The sequence below is a fragment of the Anabrus simplex genome, chromosome 1 (assembly GCF_040414725.1).
Source record: "Anabrus simplex isolate iqAnaSimp1 chromosome 1, ASM4041472v1, whole genome shotgun sequence".
Lineage (NCBI taxonomy): Eukaryota > Metazoa > Arthropoda > Insecta > Orthoptera > Tettigoniidae > Anabrus > Anabrus simplex.
The window spans coordinates 1,522,746,648-1,522,770,562 of NC_090265.1; the positions used below are offsets into that span (position 1 = coordinate 1,522,746,648).

The 23,915-nt window shown below is 43.2% G+C and overlaps 1 protein-coding gene across 1 annotated transcript in view; it reads left to right on the plus strand.

Moving 5' to 3' along the window:
* The first annotated feature begins 200 nt into the window (after positions 1-200).
* The window catches only part of LOC136861775 (protein Wnt-8b-like), an 88,031-nt gene continuing 64,316 nt past the window's right edge, over positions 201-23,915 (plus strand). The window contains exon 1 of the mRNA XM_067138844.2: positions 201-259. Coding sequence (XP_066994945.2) covers positions 201-259 — 59 coding nt within the window. The remainder of the gene's footprint in view (positions 260-23,915) is intronic.

Below are 23,915 nucleotides of genomic sequence, written 5' to 3' on the forward strand. Positions count from 1 at the left end.
AACCGCCTCTTCTCCTACTATCTCCATTCATTACTTCAATACCTGACATCCGGTTGGCAAATCCGAGAACACTTGGCCAATGGGCATGTAGATCAGTGGGGGTGGGTGAGTGGGTAGACAGGAAGACGGAAGGGTGATTGAGTCCTGACAGCACAGTCAATGAAAAGTGTCATTTTAGGAAGCACTATTTGATATCCAGCATGTTTGTACTGTGGACCTACTTAGCATCAGCCATCCTCCTAGCTTCTGCCTTCGAGTGGTGAGTTTCTCTCTTCTTTTCTTAGTGTGAGTGTCTTTTCTGACCAACAATAAAAAGTTAAGTGAAACGTTTTCTTCAAAAGTGAAATAGATTTTCTCTAGTGTCATTGAAATGTTTAATATTCGTACGATCAATGTAATATAATAACGGTTCCATCGGAATTAATTTGTATAAAATCTTATGATAGTTTTTTTGGTGATTTTCTTTAAATTGGCGCGGTATTTTTGATAAATATTGAAGATAAATGATATGAAGAGATAGACGTTAATTTCTTTCAGCAGTTCTAAACTCGATCTCTATAGTTCTCTATAATAAACGATATTGAATTCTGGTTCGGTTTCCTTCAGAAATCTGTGAATGGAATGTTTGGAAGTTGCTTCTGTCTTCACAGTCTAGTTCAAATAGATAATGGTTTTATCATTGATTTTAACACACACTTAAGTAACAAATATTGAATAACATTCAAATATCAGGATGAAAATCAGTGATCTCGAATTACGTAATATTACCCCTAAAGGTGTCATTTTCAACTGCCCTCCTGTTTTACATGTCATTTTAAACCTTATACCTGGATATAAATCCTCCATGATAGAACCGCGAATCAAACCCGGACCAGGGGTGTGGGATAAAGATTTTTTTTTTTTTTTTTTTGCTAGTTGCTTTACGTTGCACCGACACAGATAGGTCCTATGGCGACGATGGGACAGGAAAGGGCTAGGAGTGGGAAGGAAGCGGCCGTGGCCTTAATTAAGGTACAGCCCCAGTATTTGCCTGGTGTGAAAATGGGAAACCACGGAAAACCATTTTCAGGGCTGCCGACAGGGGGATTCGAACCTACTATCTCCCGAATACTGGATACTGGCGTGGAATAAAGAATAATGAAACCAAATAACTCAAAATGCTGAGATAGTTCCCATTTTAATAATAATAATAATAATAATAATAATAATAATGATAGTAATAATAATTATAATAATATATGTGTTGTTTCTGTACATTGATCATAATTAAAAAGGAAAGTATTTCTATACCATTCGTGTCCACGGTAAGAAGCAAATGCAATGTTTACTTTTCCGTTATGTATGTATGTATGTATGTATGTATGTATGTATGTATGTATGTATGTATGTATGTATGTATGTATGTATGTATGTATGTATGTATGTATACGCGCATCACGAGAAAATGGCTGAACAGAATTTGATGAAAATCGGTATGTTACGTTGGGATATAAGGTACTACACTTTAGGCTATAAATAATTTTATTCACGCTGAGTGAAATGGTAGTTTAGGGGAGGCCTAAAATTTAATCCTCAAATATCTATGTTATTAGTGGTCTTGTCGATAAATACTACATGACAAAAGATATAGAATACAATTTCCGATCATTTGTTTCACATAAATGGTAGTTTAGGGAAGGCCTAAAATTTAATCCTCAAATATCTATGTTATTAGTGGTTCTATCGACAAATACTACACGACAAAAGATATATAACACAATTTCCGATCAATTGTCTCATACAGATGCGCCATATAGTTTATGATAACGGAGTTAATAATGAGTTTTGACTTTTGTTGCTTAGTCCACGCCAACGCCGAGCCACCAGAAAATGAGTGAACAGATTTAATAAAAATCGGTATGTTAAGTCGGAGAATAAGGCACTACAGTCTAAGTTATACATAATTTTATTTACCATGCCTGAAATGGTAGTTTAGGGGAAAATATTAAATGTAATTCTCAAATATCTAAGTTATAAGTTATTCCTGTTCCTATCGATAAACACTACACAAGAAAAGTTATAAATAATATAATTTGCGATCATTTATGTCTTATACAGTTTTACCTATCGGCTATGTTATTCATGAAATTAGACTTAGTGTCGAAGGCGAGTCGCGAGAAAGGTGAACAGAATTTAATGGAAATAAGTATGTGAAGTCGGGGAATAAGACACAGTCTAGGCTATAAATAATGTTATTCACCCTAAGTGAAGTGATAGTGTAGGGGAAAGCCTGAACTTTAATTTCACTGTCGGTAGCCCTGAAGATGGTTTTCCGTGGCTTACCATTTTCACACCAGGTAAATGCTAAGAATGTGCCTTAATTAAGGCCACGGTCACTTAATTCGCACTCCTAGCCATTTCATAACCCATCGTCGCCGTAAGACCTATCTGTGTCGGAGTGACTATAAAGAAATAGCGCTCGGCTGTGAGCTTGCAATCCGGAGATAGTAGGTTCAAACCCCACTGTCAGCAGCCTTGAAGATGGTTTTCCGTGGTTTCCCATTTTCACACCAGTCAAATGCTGGGGCTTCCTTCCCACTTCTAGCCGTTTCCTATCCCGTAACATGGAGATATTGTTCAATGGTGTTAACTGGCAACTGTGGTGGTTTCTGTCGTGATTTTCTTAAGATGAAAACCCGCGTAGTAATTAGTCCATAATTAGTCCATATCGAAAAGGAAAATTGTGAAAGTGACTATCAAAATGAAGGGGGGGGGGGGAGAAAGGGAAGGACCGATCGCTTAAAGAGTAAACAAGTGGAAGTCATGAAAGGAGCGAGGATGACTTCCTTTAAATTGGATGCCCTAATATCACAGAGTCGAAAGGAAACTAAATGTGTAGGTGTACAATATAGAGCGCCAATAAAACTGATCAACACCAACATTACACATTACATTACCAAGCTGAGTGGCCACGAGTGTTAACTCGCTACGGCTATGGAGCCGAGCTCCGCTTTCGGGAGACGCGTGGGTTCGAATGCCACCGTCGGTTGTCTTGAGAATGGTTTTCTATGGTTTATCATTTTCACTTCTAGGCAAATTCTGAGAAAGGCCACAGCCGATTCCTTCCACCTCCTTACTTTCTTCTTCTTCTTCTTCTTCTTCTTCTTCTTCTGCTTCTTCTTCTTCTACTTCAACCCCTCAACTGAAGTTGGCGTCAGGAAGGGCATCCGTCCGTAAAACATGCTATAGACATTCATCTCACCTCACGCCGACCCGTATAAAGAAACAGGAGTTTACCGGGCGAGTTGGCCGTGCGGTTAGGAGCGCGTAGCTGTGAGCTTGCATCCGGGAGATAGTGGGTTCGAATCCCACTGTCGGCAGCCCTGAAAATGGTTTTCCGTTGTTTCCCATTTTCACACCAGGCAAATGCTGGGGCTGTACCTTAATTAAGGCCACGGCCGGTTCCTTCCCACTCCTAGGCCTTTCCTATCCCATAGTCTCCATAAAACCTATCTGTGTCGGTGCGACGTAAAGCAAAATAGCGAGACAGGAGTAAGCTGTAGTAGACATACAACATTACATTGACTATTGTTTGTTGTGATGTGCTTTGTCTCTTCTGCTGCCACTTATCCGCTGCGGACCGCGCGATCTAAGGGAGTCGAGTAGAACAGGGACTTTTTCGTCGGGGGGGGGGGGGGGGAGGTGTAGGATTTTTCGGTGGAGGTGGGTGGGGGGATTCCAAAACAAATGCTATAGGTGCAAATGTAAATGTGTTGATGGGGATGGTAAAATACACTCACGGTATCCTCTGCTTGTTGTATGAAGTAACTATACCGGGAACCTGGAACTCTCGGTCTGGGAGCATGGATTGGCAACCACATTTCCCGTGCGGTAGCTGAATCTGGCATTGCTTCCTCTAACTTATGTCAGTCTCCTCATTTCTATCTTTCTTATCCGACCACCCTTGGTCAACACTTGTATTTTTCCGACTCCTACGCTATTAGGTTTGCAAGGCGTAAAGAGTCTTTTAATCCTCACTCCTCCATCGCCTTTCCCTTTCTTTCGCCACTGCCTTCATTCCTCGAAGGTCGGGCATTTTTCACATTTCCTCTGATTAGTGTAATAGAAGCTGGTTGATCAATTACTACTACTACTACTACTACTACTACTACTACTACTACTACTACTAATAATAATAATAATAATAATAATAATAATAATGGCATATGACCTTCGAAGAGGCCTGGTGCAGATCTTTCGAGATGACGCCCTGTAGGACACCTGAGCGTCTGTGAGGTTGGCGCCCTACCTAAGATGAATTCTCGGTTAAAAGTACCGACCCGGCCGGGAATAGAAGCCGCAACCGTTTGGATCAAAGGCCAGAATGCTAAGCATTCAACAATGGAGCCGGATGTACTCTGCCCGATGTGGTGCAGCTCTTTCCGGCACATATCAATGGAGGGGAGATGCATGTGCCATTTTAACCTCGTACCAGCCATTCTTAAATATATGGCAGTACAGGGAATCGAACCCGGGCCTCCGACGACGGCAGCTAATAGCGCTACCAGTTACGCTATGAAGGCGGACGTTGCATAGTGGAACTTATTCTGTCTTTCTTTTCTTTCTTTCTTTCTTTCTTTCTTTCTTTCTTTCTTTCCTTCTTAATCTACTTTCCAGGGTTGGTTTTACCCTCAGACTCATCGAAGGATCCCACCTCTACCGCCTCAAGGGCAGTGTCCTGGAGCGTGAGACATTGGGTCGGGGGATACAACTGGGGAGAATGACCAGTACCTCGCCCAGGCGGCCTCACCTGCTATGCCGAACAAGGGCCTTGGTGGGGGATGGTAAGATTGGAAAGGATAGGCAAGGAAGAGGGAAGGAAGCGGCCGTGGCCTTAAGTTAGGTACCATCCCGGCATTTGCCTGGAGGAGACGTGGGAAACCACGGAAATCCACTTCCAGGATGGCTGAGGTGGGAATCGAACCCACCTCTAATCAGTTGACCTCCCGAGGCTGAGTGGACCCCGTTCCAGCCCTCGTACCACTTTTCAAATTTCGTGGCAGAGCCGGGAATCGAACCCGGTCCTCCGGGGGTGGCAGCTAATCACACTAACCACTACACCACAGAAGCGGACGGAACTTACTCTTAAAGCAATAATCACCAGCACCAGCAAATAAAAACGAAATATTTTAGTTATGAAACAGAATTAATCGATATATATATATATATATTTTGCTAGTTGCTTTACGTCGCACCGACACGAATAGGCCTTATGGCGACGATGGGACAGGAAAAGGCTAGGAGTGGGAAGGAAGTGGCCGTGGCCTTAATTAAGGTACAGCCCCAGCATTTTCCTGGTGTGAAAATGGGAAACCACGGAAAACCATCTTCAGGGCTGCCGATAGTGGGGTTCGAACCTACTATCTCCCGAATACTGGATACTGGCCGCACTTAAGCGACTGCAGCTATCGAGCTCGGTTTAATGGAATAAGAAATGTTCAAACATTTTTAGAGCATTACCATTTATAAATCAGCGGGTTAAGTGGAAAGGTAAAATAACCGCGCATGGTGAGACGGCGAGCGTGCAGCGCGAGGCGAGTTTTTTTTTTTTTTTTTTTTTTTTTTTTGCTAGTGGCTTTACGTCGCACAGACACAGATAGGTCTTACGGCGACGATGGGACAGGAACGGGCTAGGAGCGGGAAGGAAGCGATCGTGGCCTTAATTAAGGTACAGCCCCCAGCATTTGCCTGGCGTGGAAATGGGAAACCACGGAAAACCATCTTCAGGGCTGCCGACAGTAGGATTCGAACGCACTGTCTCCGGGATGCAAGCTCACAGCTGCGCGCTCCTAATCGCACGGCCAACTCGCCCGGTAGGAGTTCTATCATGTTTAAAAAATGGAGCAAAGCAATTTTCACTATAATTATTATAAAAGACATTTACAAGTTTTACACATTTTTTTGAAAAATGGCTTGGAAATATAATAATATTTCTGTATACTTTTAAAAGTGATTATTTAAATCTCAAATTATTGCCATCTGTGTGTCATATTTAATCATTTGTTCTTGTTTATATATTATACGTAAATGAAGTCAAATAAATATTAAAATTTTTTTATTCCACCTATTCGGTACATAAATAGAGATTTTAATTAAGAAATTAAATCTTGAATAAAATTATAGGGACATGTTTTGCCCTTTAATTAAGGGCATCTTCAGCTACCTGATTAATTACCTTTCAGATTGAGATTAAGGCTGAATTAAAGGGTGAACCATATCCCTATAATTTTATTCAAGATTTAATTTCTTAATTAACATCTCTATTTATGTATTGAATAGGGGGAATAAATAAATTTTAATATTTATTTGACTTCATTGTACATTTCAATACGGACCAAAACATGAGAATTATAACATGTAATTATACGTAAATTTCATTAATTTGTAACTTGCATTTATAGATGTAAGAATTTTTTAAATATTGCATAAATTTGTTTTCAATTTGTATAATATCTTGACGTAACAACGATACCTATAGCCAAAATATAGTGTATTACTATTAAAGTGTACAATTTTTCCATTTGGATAATGTTGGTGAAATAGGGGACCTCTTCTCATATTTTGATTAATTTATATTATCATTTTCACTTCATTCCTCAAGTCTTCCAGGTCTATGGAATATTTTATATGTACATGATGGCTCACCCTTTTTCTCTACACCTTCCATATTTCTGCTCAGAATTATGGTAAGTTAATATTACTAATATCAAGTCCGTATGTCACAAATTAATTTTTCAAATACTGTGTGTACGAGGAAGATTCCTTTTTCTTAAAGCACCAAATGCTGTCTTTTGATATAATATTGTAAACAATAATTTGTTCGGACCTTTTTTTTACATTTAAGTATAAATATATTCACTAATACGTACTAATGTAAGAATTGTAATTTCTGTTCGTAAGGAAACCAGTAAGAAAAGGTTAATATTTCATCAACTGTGTACACAAATAAATGTAAAAATATTATTATGCAGCAATTTTACCTAGCCCTAATTCATAACGTCCACTTACATATGCACTGTATATTGTTTATTCGTCCCACTCGTTGGCTGAATGGTCAGCGTACTGGCCTTCGGTTCAGAGGGTCCCGCGTTCGATTCCCGGCCGGGTCGGGGATTTTAATCGCTTCTAATTAATTCTTCTGGCTCGGGGACTGGGTGTTTGTATCCGTCCCAACACTCTCCTCATCATATTCAGACAACATACCACACTACCAAAAACCACAGAAACACGCAATAGTGATTACATCCCTTCATAGAGGGTTGGCGTCAGGAAGGCCATCCGGCCGTAAAACAGGGTCAAATACACATGTGCGACGCAGTTCGCACCCGCGATCCCACAGGTGTGGGAAAAAGCGGTAGGAAAAGAAGAAGAATGTTTAAGATAAATTCATCCCCACACTCCAGACTACAGTATAACACTTCACGTAAATAAATAAACATTATAATAACGTTTATTATAGCTAAGTTTCCATAAAATATGCGGGTGAGATGTAGCCTACTGTTAGCTTAAGTAACCCGCGAGACCACGCTCAAACTAGTAATCAAAGAAGTTAACTGGCAGTCTGAACAATACGATGGTAAGACTAACTAACTTCGCTCCATTTATTTAAACTACTTTTTTACAATTGGCTTTATGTCGCACTGACACAGATAAGTCTTATGTCGACGATGGGAGAGTGGGAGAAAAAAGAGCTAGGAGTGGGAAGGAAGCGGCCGTAGCCTTAATGAAGGTACATCCCCCAGCATTTGCCTGGCGTGATAATGGAAAAACACGGAAAACCATCTTCAGGGCTACCGACCCACTATCTCCCGAATGCAAGCTTACAACTACGCGCCCCTAACCGCACGGCCAACTCGATCGGTCATTTATTTGCTGAAAAGTAGGTGGGGATAACAGAAAATAACTAAAATGTGTGTGTTAGGAAATAGGTGCCCCACATCTGTTAAGTTTCTCCACTAATTTCTGTGGCTGTACTTTCTGAATCAGTACTACATCTGTTGGGTTTTCCTCTTGTTAGAGGTTCCCTTTGGCGAGCATTTATTTTCATGCTTCTGAGTCAGGGATTGGCCTTTAGTTAATTTACTAACTCAGGTAACGGTTTTACAAACTCAATTATTCTAAGGAAAATTCAGAATTATTAACTATTTTAGTGGCCACCACGAACTGTTTAAAAATAATCAATTTTAATTTATAAGCATGAATGGGTGACAACATTAAGGACGATGCTTTGTAAGACTGACAAATTTGAGACTAAAAACTGAATACTGTGTTAATCGGTTACTTGAATTCTTTGCTGTAAAGTATAGAAAATTCTCTTAAGAATGTTTATTTCAGGCTCTTAAGTATATCTGAAAGTTCGCCTCCCAGGGTGAGTGGTCAGCATACTGGCATAGGTTCCCGGGTGCATTTCAAGGATGGGCCGGGAATATTAACCCGTGTTTGGTTAATTTTTCTAGCTCGAAGATTGTGTGTTTGTGATCTTCCGAATTCACGTATTCACCTACACACAAGATATCACACTACCAACCACCATAGAAACAGCAATAGTGAATACATCTCCCCACATAGCGTTGGCGTCCAACATCCGTTAAACAGAGATTAATCTACATTACTGCTAAACCCAGATGATAACTGGAAACAAGGCCAGGTAAATAGAGGCATCTGTTAATTATATCTGAAACATGATCCACATGGACTGGTAAAAATATGTCGAAAACAGAAGATGAAATGTATTATAACCATTCAAATATATAGGAATTTCAACACATATAATATTAAGACAATATACATTAGGCCTATGTTTTCTGTTGTCTGCATTTATATGATGTAAATAAAAGGCCCGAGACAGAGCTCGATAGCTGCAGTCGCTTAAGTGCGGCCAGTATACAGTAATCGGGAGATAGTGGGTTCGAACCCCACTGTCGGCAGCCCTGAAGATGGTTTTCCGTGGTTTCCCATTTTCACACCAGGCAAATACCGGGGCTGTACCTTAATTAAGGCCACGGCCGCTTCCTTCCAGTTCCTAGGCCTTTCCTATCCCATCGTCGCCATAAGACATATCTGTGTCGGTGCGACGTAAAGAAAAAAAAGGCCCGAGAAAAACGTGTAGACCAGAATAACATTGTCCGGAGAGTAATTAATTGTATGATAGTGCCAAATATATTTTACAAATATTAAAACAAACAAAATGAACCTAAATTTAAATTTTCAAATTTGTTAACTACGAGTATATTCATTGAGAAACATTTGAAGACGGCACATTTTTATAGAATTTTTTTTTTTTGCTAGGGGCTTTACGTCGCGCCGACACAGATAGGTCTTATGGCGACGATGGGATAGGAAAGGCCTAGGAGTTGGAAGGAAGCGGTCGTGGCCTTAATTAAGGTACAGCACCAGCATTTGCCTGGTGTGAAAATGGGAAACCACGGAAAACCATTTTCAGGGCTGCCGATAGTGGGATTCGAACCTACTATCTCCCGGATGCAAGCTCACAGCCGCGCGCCTCTACGCGCACGGCCAACTCGCCCGGTATTTTTATAGATTAAATTCAATTGTTTTATTTTCGAAATTCTTGATATCATAATAGTTTTGATTTGATGGGTTGAATTTTAATCCCCTCTAACTCCTCTCTAACCGCTCCCCCACCCCCTCCCCCCGTTGAGTACGGCCTTGCTCTGGTTCATAAATGTTCTGATTATTACTGGCACGTGACATATTGGTACATCCCATATTCATACTTTCACTCTTGCTGCGAATTGGATTTACAGTACTTTCGCCGTTTATCCCAAGCACCAACATGGCTAACCTGACTAAATTGTTCACAGCCTCTCAAATATTTCCGGAAGTATTATTTCTATCTACAGTGCGTATAACGACACCTATAGAAGATCTACTTTATATTATTTTATGCCTCATACATTTTAACTTTACGAGCTATAATAATGGAGATATTCTCGAATTTAAAGACTTTTTGGAGAGTCCATCAACGGCGAACATTGCTGACGCTCTACTGTTTTGTCTTCACGGTGATCAACTAGCGATGGTGACTGTTGTGATTGTTTAAAAAAGCTGAAAATCCGCACGGTCATTAGCCACTATTGTCTGATTCGTTGGCTGAATGGTCAGCGTACTGGCCTTCGGTTCAGAGGGTCCCGGGTTCGATTCCCGGCCGGGTCAGGGATTTTAACTTTCATTGCTTAATTCCAATGGCCCGGGGACTGGGTGTATGTGCTGTCCCCAACATCCCTGCAACTCAAACACCACATATAACTCTATCCTCCACCACAATAACACGCAGTCACCTACACATGGCAGATGCCGCCCACCCTCATCGTAGGGTCTGCCTTACAAGGGCTGCACCCGGCTAGAAATAGCCACACGAAATTATAAGTATTAGCTACTACTGATCAGGAAGATAATGCAGATGAATACCGAAATTAGAAGGCAAATGTGATCACTCGAGGAATTCAAAGGGAATCCAAAGGGGGGTGGTTGGTCTAATATCAACTGACCATTTTCTTCCATGGCTCAGAGCGGGACACACTGATTCCGATGGCCTACACATAAACGAGAGGTCAAATTTTGACACAGCTATTTTTTACACGTTAAAGTTGGTATTGCAATATTTCTCCACTACACATTTTAAGATAAAATTATAATAATACAATACCTTCCCTTGTGATACATTTCAGTGTTACTCGTACTTCTCAGAGGATATAATTAGCTGTAACAACTGCGGCGATGATTTCAAAAACTTATGAAACTCTAAACAATTCTGCGAAAAGTTAAACTTGATCATTAACTCTTTCAACTGAAGCATTAGTTCCAGGAAAAGAAAACATATACTGTGTCACTATTGAGAGTTGAGAGTTTCTACTGAAGTGCGATGTTTAAAATTGTCCATCTGTAAACAGGCACAATTAAGCGTCCCCAGAATTTTCGATGGGACAGCGGGCCAGAATGCCTAAAAGCGGAACTGTCTCGCCGAATCCGGGACGTCTGGTCAGTTTACTCTAATATCAACTGAGCTCCAAGAAATTGTGATTGCCTACAACGTCCTAAGTACGTCAAACTTATTAACTACAACATTTCATTGACTCACTGTTATTATAAGTGGACGTCAAACCTCTTGATTTTTTCGTGCGCCAATGGAGAACGTGCAAGTCACGAGGTTCAGAGCGATCTAGCGGAATTCCATGAATTACCGCGCAGGCTAGCGCTGCGAGTTGCTAATGCAAATAGTGAGCAAGGAGAGATATTTTCCTTTATAATGGATCTAATGCCGTAAATTTCATACCAAAAAGTGAATCAAATAATGCCCCAAATTATATTATAGCCTACGTGTTAAATAACAGAAGGTCTTTTTCTTTTCAATTTTCTTTACGTCGCACCGACACAGGTAGCTCTTATTGGTAACGACGGGATACAAAAATGCTAGAAACGGGAAGGAAACGACCATACCCTTAATTAAGGTACAGCCCCAGCATTTACCTGGTACGAAAAAAAAACATTAGCCGGGCTGAGTGGCTCAGACTGTTTGAGGCGTTGGCCTTCTTACCCCAACTTGGCAGGTTCGATCCTGGCTCAGTGGGATGTTATTTAAGGGTGCTCAAATACGTCACCCTCTTGTCGGTAGATTTACTGGCACTTGAAAGAACTCCAGCGGGACTAAATTCCGGCACCTCGGCGTCTCCGAAAACCGTAAAAGTAGTTAATGGAAGGTAAAGCCATTATTATTATTATTATTATTATTATTATTATTATTATTATTATTATTATTATTAAAAATATTAATCTGTAAGGGTCTTAAATGGGGGTTAAGAACCGAAAACAAAAATACACATTCCTCCGAAACCGTTCTTACATACGAGACGAAATTCAGAATGGCGGTATATATTTTTAAATCCTAGATGTAAAATAGGAAATATTTTAAAACATTCCACACCTAAGGGATTGAATTAGGTTAGCTCTGCATTGCGCCCATTCTCTTCCTGTATGCTGCAGTAGAAACAGCAAGGGAATGCCTAGGAACAACTGTGTGCAAAGATAGGAAAAATCATGGTAGAATGATCAAGTGAAAGCAGCTTGTAAACGTGAAAAGAAGGCGTATCAGAAATGTCTCCAAAGAAGGGTTGATGCAGACGAAAGAAACAGAACGAAACAAATAGTTGTTGAATCCAAAAAAGAAGTTCTAGGAAGATTTTGGTAATAACTTGGAAAGGCTAGGTCAAGCAGCAGGGGAACCTTTCTGGACAGTAACAAAGAATCCTAGGAAGGGAGGGAAGAAGGAAATGAATAGTGTTTTGGGTAATTCAGGTGAACTCATAGATCTCAGGGAATCACTGGACAGGTGGAAGGAATATTTTGAAAATATTCTCAACGTAAAAGGAAATCTTCCTGGTGACGTCGCGAACAACCGAGCTCATGGGGAGGAGGAAAATGATTTTGGTGCAATTACGCTTGAGGAAGTGGAAAAGATGGTAAATAAACTCCATACCGGACGAGTTGGTCGTGTGGTTAGAGGCGCGCGACTGTGAGCTTGCATTCGGGTTCGAATCCCACTGTCGGCAGCCCTGAAGATGGTTTTCCGTGGTTTCCCATTTTCACACCAGGCAAATGCTGGGGCTGTACCTTAATTAACGCCACGGTCGCTTCCTTCCAACTTCTAGGCCTTTCCTATCCTATCGTCGCCATAAGACCTATCTGTGTCGGTGCGACGTAAAGCCACTAGCAAAAAAGCTCCATTGTCGTAAAACAGCAGGAATAGATGAAATTAGACCTGAAATGGTGAGGTGTAGTGGGAAGGCAAGGATAACATGGCTTCATAGTGTAATAAGATTGGCATGGCGTGTTGGTAAGGTGCCTTCAGATTGGACAAAGGCAGTAATTGCACCTATCAATAAGCAAGGGAACAGGAAGGATTTCAACTATCGAGGTATCTCATTGATTAATATACCAGGCAAAGTATTCACTGGTATCTTGGAAGGGAGGGCGCGATCAGTGCTTGAGAGGAAACATGGGTGGTTGAGAGGAAAAATGGAAATGAATGAAAATGAAAATCCACAGCCTGTTTCCAGTCATTCGACCGGGTCACGTATGGAATGAATGAAGCCCCCATCTAGCGGTGAGGATAGGAATTGTGCTGACTGTCAAAGCCTGAATGACAGATGAAATGAAATGATATTAGAAAGTGTTGCTGGAATAAAATACCACCTGGAAAACCGGAGTATCCGCAGAAAAACCTATCCCGCCTCCGCTTCGTCCAGCACAAATCTCACACGGAGTGACCGCGATTTGATCCATGGAACCCAGCAGTGAGAGGCCGGCGCACTGCCGCTTGAGCCGCGGAAGTTGGATGAAAACCAGTATGGTTTCAGACCACAGAGGAGCTGTCAGGATCAGATTTTCAGTGTGCGGCAGTTAATTGAAAAATGCTACGAGAGGAATAGACAGTTATGTTTATGTTTCGTAGATCTAGAGAGTCCGCCTCTGTGGTGTAGTGGTTAGTGTGATTAGCTACCACCCCCGGAGGCCTGGGTTCGATTCCCGGCTCTGCCACGAAATTTGAAAGGTGGTACGAGGGTTGGAACGGGGTCCACTCAGCCTCGGGACGTCAAATGAGTAGAGATGGGTTCGATTGCCACTTCAGCCATCTTGGAAGTGGTTTTACGTGGTTTCTCACTTCTTTGTTTTTTGCTAGTTGCTTTACGTCGCACCGATACAGATAGGTCTTATGGCGACTATGGGGCAGGGAAGGGCTAGGAGTGGGAAGGAAGCGGCCGTGGCCTTAATTAAGGTACAGCCCCAGCATTTGCCTGGTGTAAAAATGGGAAACCACGGAAAACCATTTTCAGGGCTGCCGACAGTGGGGTTCGAACCTACTATCTCCCGAATACTGGATACTGGCCGCACTTAAGCGACTGTAGCTATCGAGCTCGGTTTTCTCACTTCTCCTCCAGGCAAATGCCGGGATGGTACCTATCTTAAGGCCACGGCCGCTTCCTTCCCTCTTCCTTGTCTATCCCTTCCAATCGTCTCATCCCCACCACGGCCCCTGTTCAGCATAGCAGGTGAGGTCGCCTGGGCGAGGTACTGGTCATCCTCCCCAGTTGTATCCCTGACCAAAAGTCTCACGCTCCAGGACACTGCCTTTGCTGCGGTAGTGGTGGGATCCCTCGCTGAGTCCGAGGGAAAAACCAACCCTGGAGGGTAAGCAGATTAAGAAAGAAAGGAAACAGATCTAGAGAAAGCGTACGATAAGGTACTGAGGGAAAAGATGTTCGCCATACCGGGTGACTATGGGATTAAGGGCAGATTATTAAAATCAATCAAAGGCATTTATGTTGACAATTGGGCTGCAGTGAGAATTAATGGTAGAATGAGTTCTTGGTTCAGGGCACTTACAGGAGTTAGACAAGGCTGAAATCTTTCACCTATGCTGTTCGCAGTTTACATGGATCAGCTGCTGGAAGGTATAAAGTGGCAGGAAGGGATTCAGTTAGGTGGAGATGTAATAAGCAGTGTGGCCTATGCTGAAGACTTGGTCGTAATGGCAGATTGTGCCGAAAGCCTACAGTCTAACATCTTAATATGGTATGAAAATTAGCCTTTCGAAGACTAAATTGATGTCAGTAGGTAAGGGAAACTGAATGTCAGATTAGTGATACAAAGCTGGAACAGGTAGACGATTTCAAGTATTGAGGACGTGTGTTCTCTCAGGATGGTAATATAGTAAGTGAGATTGATTCAAGGTGCAGTAAAGCTAATGCAGTGAGCTCGCAGTTGCGATCAACAGTATTCTGTAAGGAGGAAGTCAGCTCCCAGACGAACTTACGGGAGTGAAAACTGGGAGGACTCAGGATATCTTATTCATAAGCTAAAAGTAACAGACATGAAAGTAGCGAGAATAATTGCTGGTACAAACAGGTGGGAACAGTGACAGGAGGGTACTCAGAATGAGGAGATAAAGTGTAAGTTAGGAATGAACTTGATGGATGAAGCTGTACCTATAAAGCGGCTTCGGTGGTGGGGTCATGTGAGGCGAATGGAGCAGGATAGGATAGGTTACCTGGAAGAATAGTGGTCTCTCTTGTGGAGGGTAAGAGAAGTACTGTAGAGGAGACCAAGACGACGATGGTTAGACTCAGATTCTCACGATCTGAAGATAAGAGATATAAAACTAAACGAGGCCACATAACTGATTAGAAACAGAGAATTGTGGCGGCGTTAAGTAATTCACAGAGGCTTGCAGACCGAACGCTGAAAGGCATAACGGTCTATAATGTATGTATGTATGTACAATAATAATAATAATAATAATAATAATAATAATAATAATAATAATAATAATAATAATAATAATAATATATTGCCGGGCTGAGTCGCCCAGACGGTAGAAGTGCTGGTCTTCCGGCTCAATTTGGAGGTATTTGAAGGTTCTGAAATACGACAGCCTCACGTTGGTCGTCTTACTTGTACCAGGCTCTTCATTTTCATGTATCCTGTTCGATCTTCCTTGGTCAACTCTTGTTCTTTTCCGACCCCGACGGTTTTAGGTTTCCGAATCCTAGGGACTCTTTTATTTTCACGCCCTTCGTGGCTCTTGTCTTTCTTTGGCCGTTACCTTCATTTTTCAAACTGTTGGACCCTTTTCATTATTTCTCTCTGATTGGTGTTATATACAGGATGGTTGCCCAGTTGTACTTTCTCTTAAAACAATACTCACCACCACCACCACCACTCATGTTGGTCGGTTTACCGGCACGTAAAAGAACTCATGTGGGACAAAATTCCGACATCTTGGCGTTTCCGAGAACCGTAAAAGTAGTTAGTGGGACGTATAACAAATATATTTATTATTATTATTATTATTATTATTATTATTATTATTATTATTATTATTATTATTATTATTATTATTATTATTATTGAACCGTGTGTTTGGTCTCCTCCCGCCTTAAAGGACTTGGTACCTGTGCTGTGCTCCTAGCGAGCTCATTGAAAATTTACTACCATCATTGTGCGTATTTCTGAATGTCCTAGGCATTGATTGTGTAATAAATGTGTCTCTCCCTGTTCCTCACTTATGGCTCCATGGACAAGGAATTCTTTCCGTCCTGGGGCGTCCCTCCGTATTTGCATTTCTTTCGTATGTCGATCGTCTGCCATGCTCCCTCGCGTGTACTTACCCCCTCCCGGCTTCTCCGAGAGAGGGGCGTGATGACGTTGGTATCGGGACCTACCCCTCCCGGCGAGCCAGTGTGCCTCGCCGGGCGGTGGTCCGTCTCACTTACCTGCTGCTCTTTGTGGAGAGCACTACTCTTGGGTCGAACCAAGGACCGTGAGAGGGGCATGGGAGGTAAGATCTACTGGCTTGCTATGTGTTGGTAGGATGATGGGAGGAACTAGGGACTTGTACAGATATGTAACGCCATGTGTCTGGTTGTAATTGATAAGGAACGGCTTGGTGCCGTAAAGTAACTTAAGGTGTTGTACCTTTCTTGTAACATGAACGAAACATTCCAGAATGTTCTGGATGTGTAGTTAGGAAGTATGCGTGTCATTGTGAGTTCACTGATAGAAGAGTTTTCCTTACCTTGTAACTGGCGAGCTGTATATACGATGTAGCGCTGTAGAGATTAGTAAGACATTTATTTGGTACCAAGGTGCGCAGCTTACGTTATGTTAAACCTTTTATTAGAGGAGTGGAATTCCTCTTATATTTTACAAGGATGAGAAATGGAAACGGGTTAAAACCCTTCTTTAGTTATGTTATGTTGATTTTCGTGCGCTTCCGAATTGGTTTGTTTTACATTGTCTATGAATAAAGTTGTTGTCAAGCTGTTTGAATTGGGGCTTGACATTATCCTCTGGGTTGGACCTTACATTTATACCCAGATCCCTGGCCCGCTCTCCTTTGGGTCATCCTGCCGGGGTACGGCACAGTGGTGGCAGCCAGGAGCGTGGTTCGATCTGGATTTCCTTTTTTTTTCATTTACTTGCGAAATTTGAGCTCCCAGAGCTCTCTCGTCTCGGTGCTTGTAATTTTGCCTTGTGTGTGTGTATCATTTACACGATGTCTGCTCGCGACATTATTTATCCGGGAGCTTTGCGGAAGGAGGAATTGCTGTATGAGTTAGCAATACGTAATTTGGAATCGAAAGGGACAGTTAAGGCCGATGAACTCTTGTTGAGGAACAATTTACATCGGAATGTCTCAGCGCCCTGTTATACCGAAAGCGAGGTCACGAGTTCGGTATCCCTTATTGAGACTAACCTCTCTGATATCGCCTCAGTGATGGATTTTCTGGAGAGCGACGTCGCTTCGCCCCATCAACTTAAGAGAGTGCAGGGTCGTTTGATGCATTATGTTCATCGTGTAGGTGATTTGCTGTCATTAGACTTAAAGGAGGAGGTGTTAAATCAGGTTCAGGATTTACAGGTCAAATCTTCTACGCTTTTAGAGAAAGTTGAGACTTGGCTAGCTGACCCGTCCATCAAGACTAAGCCAGTGTTACCTTACACTGCGGCGGTGGTAGGCGAGTTAAACCAACCCACTCCTGACCTTGGGCCTGACGGGCAGCGAACTTCCCTCGAGCCGCATTTCTCATCTTTAGAGCGTTCTTCAAAACAGACTACGAGGCAACAGCCACCTTTGTCGCCGCAGGTTTCACCATTTTCGAGTATTCCTCACCCATTGAATAACATGCTGAAGGACAGCCCGCGCTACTCAGTGAATTCGGCGAGTGATGTGGTTGCATTTCTTCGTTTTCTTGTCGAATTCTTGGATCACGCTCAAGTATTTGGGTTGACGCATGCACAAATTTTACAGGTGATCTATCCGCATACTGTTGGAGTTCTTTCTGATAAGATTGTTAATGCTATATCGGAACAATTATCGTTGCATCAGTTTCATGCCCATATACTAACTCACTTTATCCCCGCTAGGGCTCTTAATTCTTTGGTGCAACAATTCTACTTTCGTGTGCAACGTTTAAATGAGACCTTATCAGAATTTATTTCTGACATTAAATTTTATGCCAGGGTATTCGCACTTGATTATACGGAGGAGCAGGTGGTTTCGACTATCGTGGAAGGGATTACTCCGTCGTATCGTTCTTGCTTGTGTTTTGTGTCTCAGCCTCGTAACCTTGCCGAGTTGGAAGCTATGGTCGTCTCGGCGGAGGGCATTCGACATGCCGACTCGCTTCGCGATCCTGGTCTTTCTTCTGGCCGGGGTGTATCTGAGCGTGCTGTTACTCGTACACCCGCCCCGTTAAAAATATGTTTTGGCTGCGGCGCGTCTGATCATCTCCGTAATAAGTGCCCTTCTCGATCTCTTCAGGCACAAGGGCCTAGCCGTGGTTCGAGTACCGAGGGGCCGCCTAGGGTTTCGAAGGTTGTATGTTTTCGCTGTGGGACCCCGGGTCATGTAGCGAGGGATTGCACGAAAGGGCCGAAAGGTATCTGACTAGACCGGCAAAAGGCCAGGGACAGGCTCATTTATTCGCCGTCGCCTAGTCAAAATCATCGTACGACTCCAGGTGAACGTTTGTCATCCTGTCCTGCCGAATGTTTGCAGATAACGACCGAGAATAAGGGGGTAGCTCCATTTGTCAAGGCCGAGATTAATAATGAGCCAGTGACGGCACTCTTAGATACTGGAAGTGTTGTTTCCTTTGTAAGCGAGAAGTGGTTTGGTCTGCATAAATCTGTGTGTAAATTTCCCGTCGTCCACCCGGTTTCCTTTTCCTGTGTGGCTGCTAATTCTTCTAGAGTTGAAGTCTTGGGAGTTGTGAAGTGTAAGATTCGTGTTGCTAATTTTTCGTGGAAATTTCCGTTGTATGTGGCCAAAGATTTACCGTGTCCTGTAATCTTTGGATCTGATTTTTTCGCTTACTCAGGCTTGGTTTTGGATATACAGGAAGCGTCCTGCTGGTTCAAATTTTGTCGTGATGTTCGGATTCCTGTATTGCGGTCTAACTCGAGTTCTTCTTTTGCCGTGGTGCCCTCTGAGGACGAAAAGGGCTCCGATCTTAGCCATTTGCCCGAGGATCAGGCCAAGAGCATTAGGGAGTTGTGTGATGCCTTTCCCGAGGTTCTGACGGAAAAATTGGGGATGACTAACTTGTTGGAGTACAAGATAGAGGTCTCAGATTCTATTCCTGTTAGGAGTCCGCCCTATCGTCTTTCTCCCCCAAAAATGCGAGCATTGAAGGAGATCATCGATAACATGTTGCAGGAGGGAATAATTCGGCCTTCCACGTCCGCTTACTCCTCACCCATATTTCTTGTGCCTAAGCCTCAGGGAGGTTACCGTCCAGTTTTGGATTATAGGTCATTGAATAAGAAGGTGATATTGCAATCTGTTCCGCTCCCAGACTTGCATTCCTGTTTTTCGTGGTTCAGAAAGGCTAGGTATTTTACCGTCCTGGATTTAAACCAGGCATATTATCAAATCCCTTTGGCAGAGGAGTCCCGTCATTTGACAGCCTTCGCAACCGACTGGAACCTCTACGAATTTTGTCGATTGCCCTTTGGCATTTCCACTGGCGCTGCGGTGCTTAGTAGGCTTCTAGATCAGTTGTTTTCGGATATTAAATTCAGTTATCTTTATCATTACCTCGACGATGTCGTCATCTATTCGGAAACCTTTGAGGAGCACCTTGACCACCTGCGCGAAGTGTTGTCTAGACTGCGTAACGCTGGCCTGACGGTTAAATTGTCGAAGGTTTCCTTTGCAAAGCCGCAGATGTCCTTTTTAGGCCATATAGTGTCATCTAATGGAGTTTCAGTCGACCAGTCTCGCACCCGGGCCATTGATGAGTTCAGACCCCCACAGGACGTTAAAGGCGTCGCCCGCTTCATCGGGATGGTAAACTTCTTCCGTAAGTTTATCCCTAACCTTGCTAAGCGTGCTGGGCCTCTTAACGCCCTCCGGCGTAAAGGGGTGAAGTTTGAATGGGGTACTTCACAACAAGCAGCCTTCGAGGATCTGAAGTTGGCTATAACTAATGCTCCCATACTTGCGATGCCCGATTTTTCCAAAACCTTCATTGTTCAGACCGATGCTTCAGCCTCGGCGGTTGCAGCTGTCTTAATGCAAGAATCCGACCTGGGCCGACGACCTGTTGCTTACGCTTCCAGGACCTTGACTCCTCTTGAAAGTAAATATTCAGTCTATGAGTTAGAGGGTTTGGCTGTGTTGTTTGCCCTAGAGAGGTTTCGAATGTATTTAGAACATGTAAAATTCGAGCTTGAAACCGATAACCAAGCGTTGAGCTGGGTCCTGGGTAAACCTAGGAAAACGGGCCGTCTAGCTCGGTGGGCCATAAGAATATCGGCGTTTCAGTTCGATGTACGGCACATTCGAGGCTCGGACAATGTTGTGGCCGATTCGCTTAGCCGCATGTTCACTGGTCAGCCTATTCAGGATGATGACTCTTCTGACCCTGAGGTCCTAACTTCTTTACCCCTGGCTGGAGCGATCTTGACTGATGCCCCGTTGTTATACCATGATCTTGCAAAATTCCAAGTGGAAGATCCTATCTTAGGGCCTATTGTCCAGCAGTTGAAAGAAGGCAAGATTGTTAACCCATATGTGTTAAGAAATGGTGTCCTTTGCTGTCCCTCCCGCTCTGATCACAAGATGAAAGTTGTTGTTCCATCGGTATTAGTACCTATGATATTTAAATATTTCCATGAAACTCCTTTGGCTGGTCATCTGGGAGTGTTTAAGACCAGGGAGAAAATTCGCGAAACCTTTATTTGGAAGGGGCTGGATGCTGAAGTCCGTGAGATGGTCAAAGCGTGTAAGATTTGTAGGATGAGCAAGCCTGCCCTTAATACTCGGGTCGGCCTGTTGTCTTCTACCCAGGCTACGCGACCCATGCAACGTCTATTTATAGATTATGTGGGACCCCTCCCCAAGTCAAGGACGGATGGCAATAGATTTATATTTGTTTGTGTCGACGGCTTCACTCGTTTTTCTTGGTTTTTTCCGACGAGGTTAGCCACGGCAGAGTCCACCATAAGGTGTTTAAAAACCATATTTTCTTCTTTTGGTCCGAGCCAGTACTTGGTGTCCGATAATGCGAGGGCGTTCACGTCGAATTTGTTCAGAAAGTTTTGCTTTAGCCTGTCCATTACGCACGTGACAACGTCCCCGTACTACCCCCAACCCTCTTATGCAGAGAGAGTCAACCGCAATTTGCGGGCCGCTCTCATCGCCTTCCATCATGACGATGTTTTGAGATGGGACACTTCGTTGCCATGGCTGGCTTTCGCATTTAATTCTGCTGTACATGAAGCGCATCAGTTTTCTCCTGTGTCTCTTATGTTCTCCTTCGTTCCCAACTCTCCACTCAGTAATCTCTGGAACATTGATGAACTGTTACCAGAGAGGATTGACCCCCTTAACATCAGGGCAATTTGGAAAAAGGCTAAGGAAAACCTCAAGGTGTCCTATGAGAAGAAGAGAGAACGTTACAATGAGGGGCGCCGACCGACCGATCTCGCTGTAGGAGATAATGTTTTTGTTAAGAATTTCGTGCCTTCCGGGAAGCTCGCTCCTAGATTCCGAGGACCGTATGAAATTATTGATTTCTTAACGCCGGTCACCTTGTTGGTAAAGGATCCGGAGACGGAGAGAGTCTTCCGAGTTCATCTTTCGCAAGTAAAGCCTGCTTAGCGTTTCAGCTACGGGTACCTTGGTTTCATGTGGTATGAAGCTTTAACTTGGTTATCCGGAGAGTTTTGACTCATTTCCATTCTTGTCGGAGATATGCTCTTCCCTTAGTTAGTTTAAGTTTGTTCTTTTTTAAGAAAAACAAATCTGGATGTATTATTTATTTATTATGAATGATTTAATGTGAGTCCTCCCGGAGTCCTATCGCACCCGTACTGCTCCCATGCCCCCCGGTCCGGTCCCCTACACTGCATTGGCCCCCTGTACTCTGTACCGGTGGATGGATATCTTTCGACATCCTTGCTGGCCTTCTGCTTTATTTTACAGTGTACTGGAGTATCCACCTACGCCCACTGCTCCATGAGAAGGGCCCCTCGTGGCTGCGATTCCTGGCGATCATTGACTCCAGCCGCCGTGTCTTACGGCTACCGAGTTCAGAAGGATTGGGATTTCCAGCGTCTGAGTTGCCTAAGGAGGCTCCGAGACGGTCCGCTACTGTGGCCGTTCTCCTGCATGCATGCCGCTCAAGGTTTGGTTGGGTTGTATCCCAGCTATGATGGTTGCCGGCCCTGATGGCCCACCTTTCCCCTGGCGATTGCTGGGGACATCTTCATTGAACTGAATGTTGCCAAATCCCGGGATATACTTGTCAAAGACTCGCTACTTCATTGTGGTGTACAGTAAGAAACTAAATTTTGATACAGCAAGAATGTAAGGTCAGGGATAGGCTTGGCAAAGACTCGCTACTTCATTATGGTGTATAGTAAGAAAGTAATTTCAGTGCTAATCTTGGCAAGAACTCGCTATTTCGTTTAATGTACAGCAAGAATATAAATTCAGAGATAATCTTGGACTCACTACGTCATTTTGGTGACCAGCAAGAGTATTAATTTTATATATTATCTGGGCAAAGACTTGTTTCTTCATTTTTATGTGCAGCAAGATGTTACTTTTGTATATAGTTATTTATTGTAAAGCAAGAACACTATTGTATATCCAGCAAGTATTCAAGATAATGAACTTTATGCGGCTGATCTTTATGGAAGGAAAACACTTTGGTCAACCCTGGGTTGGTGTTTTGGGGGGGAGGTCTGAACCGTGTGTTTGGTCTCCTCCCGCCTTAAAGGACTTGGTACCTGTGCTGTGCTCCTAGCGAGCTCATTGAAAATTTACTACCATCATTGTGCGTATTTCTGAATGTCCTAGGCATTGATTGTGTAATAAATGTGTCTCTCCCTGTTCCTCACTTATGGCTCCATGGACAAGGAATTCTTTCCGTCCTGGGGCGTCCCTCCGTATTTGCATTTCTTTCGTATGTCGATCGTCTGCCATGCTCCCTCGCGTGTACTTACCCCCTCCCGGCTTCTCCGAGAGAGGGGCGTGATGACGTTGGTATCGGGACCTACCCCTCCCGGCGAGCCAGTGTGCCTCGCCGGGCGGTGGTCCGTCTCACTTACCTGCTGCTCTTTGTGGAGAGCACTACTCTTGGGTCGAACCAAGGACCGTGAGAGGGGCATGGGAGGTAAGATCTACTGGCTTGCTATGTGTTGGTAGGATGATGGGAGGAACTAGGGACTTGTACAGATATGTAACGCCATGTGTCTGGTTGTAATTGATAAGGAACGGCTTGGTGCCGTAAAGTAACTTAAGGTGTTGTACCTTTCTTGTAACATGAACGAAACATTCCAGAATGTTCTGGATGTGTAGTTAGGAAGTATGCGTGTCATTGTGAGTTCACTGATAGAAGAGTTTTCCTTACCTTGTAACTGGCGAGCTGTATATACGATGTAGCGCTGTAGAGATTAGTAAGACATTTATTTGGTACCAAGGTGCGCAGCTTACGTTATGTTAAACCTTTTATTAGAGGAGTGGAATTCCTCTTATATTTTACAAGGATGAGAAATGGAAACGGGTTAAAACCCTTCTTTAGTTATGTTATGTTGATTTTCGTGCGCTTCCGAATTGGTTTGTTTTACATTGTCTATGAATAAAGTTGTTGTCAAGCTGTTTGAATTGGGGCTTGACATTATCCTCTGGGTTGGACCTTACATTTATACCCAGATCCCTGGCCCGCTCTCCTTTGGGTCATCCTGCCGGGGTACGGCACAATTATTATTATTATTATTGTACCGGGTGGTACACCTCCACGCCGCTAATTCAAATATTGCGCCAGTTGAAACTTCTCTACAGG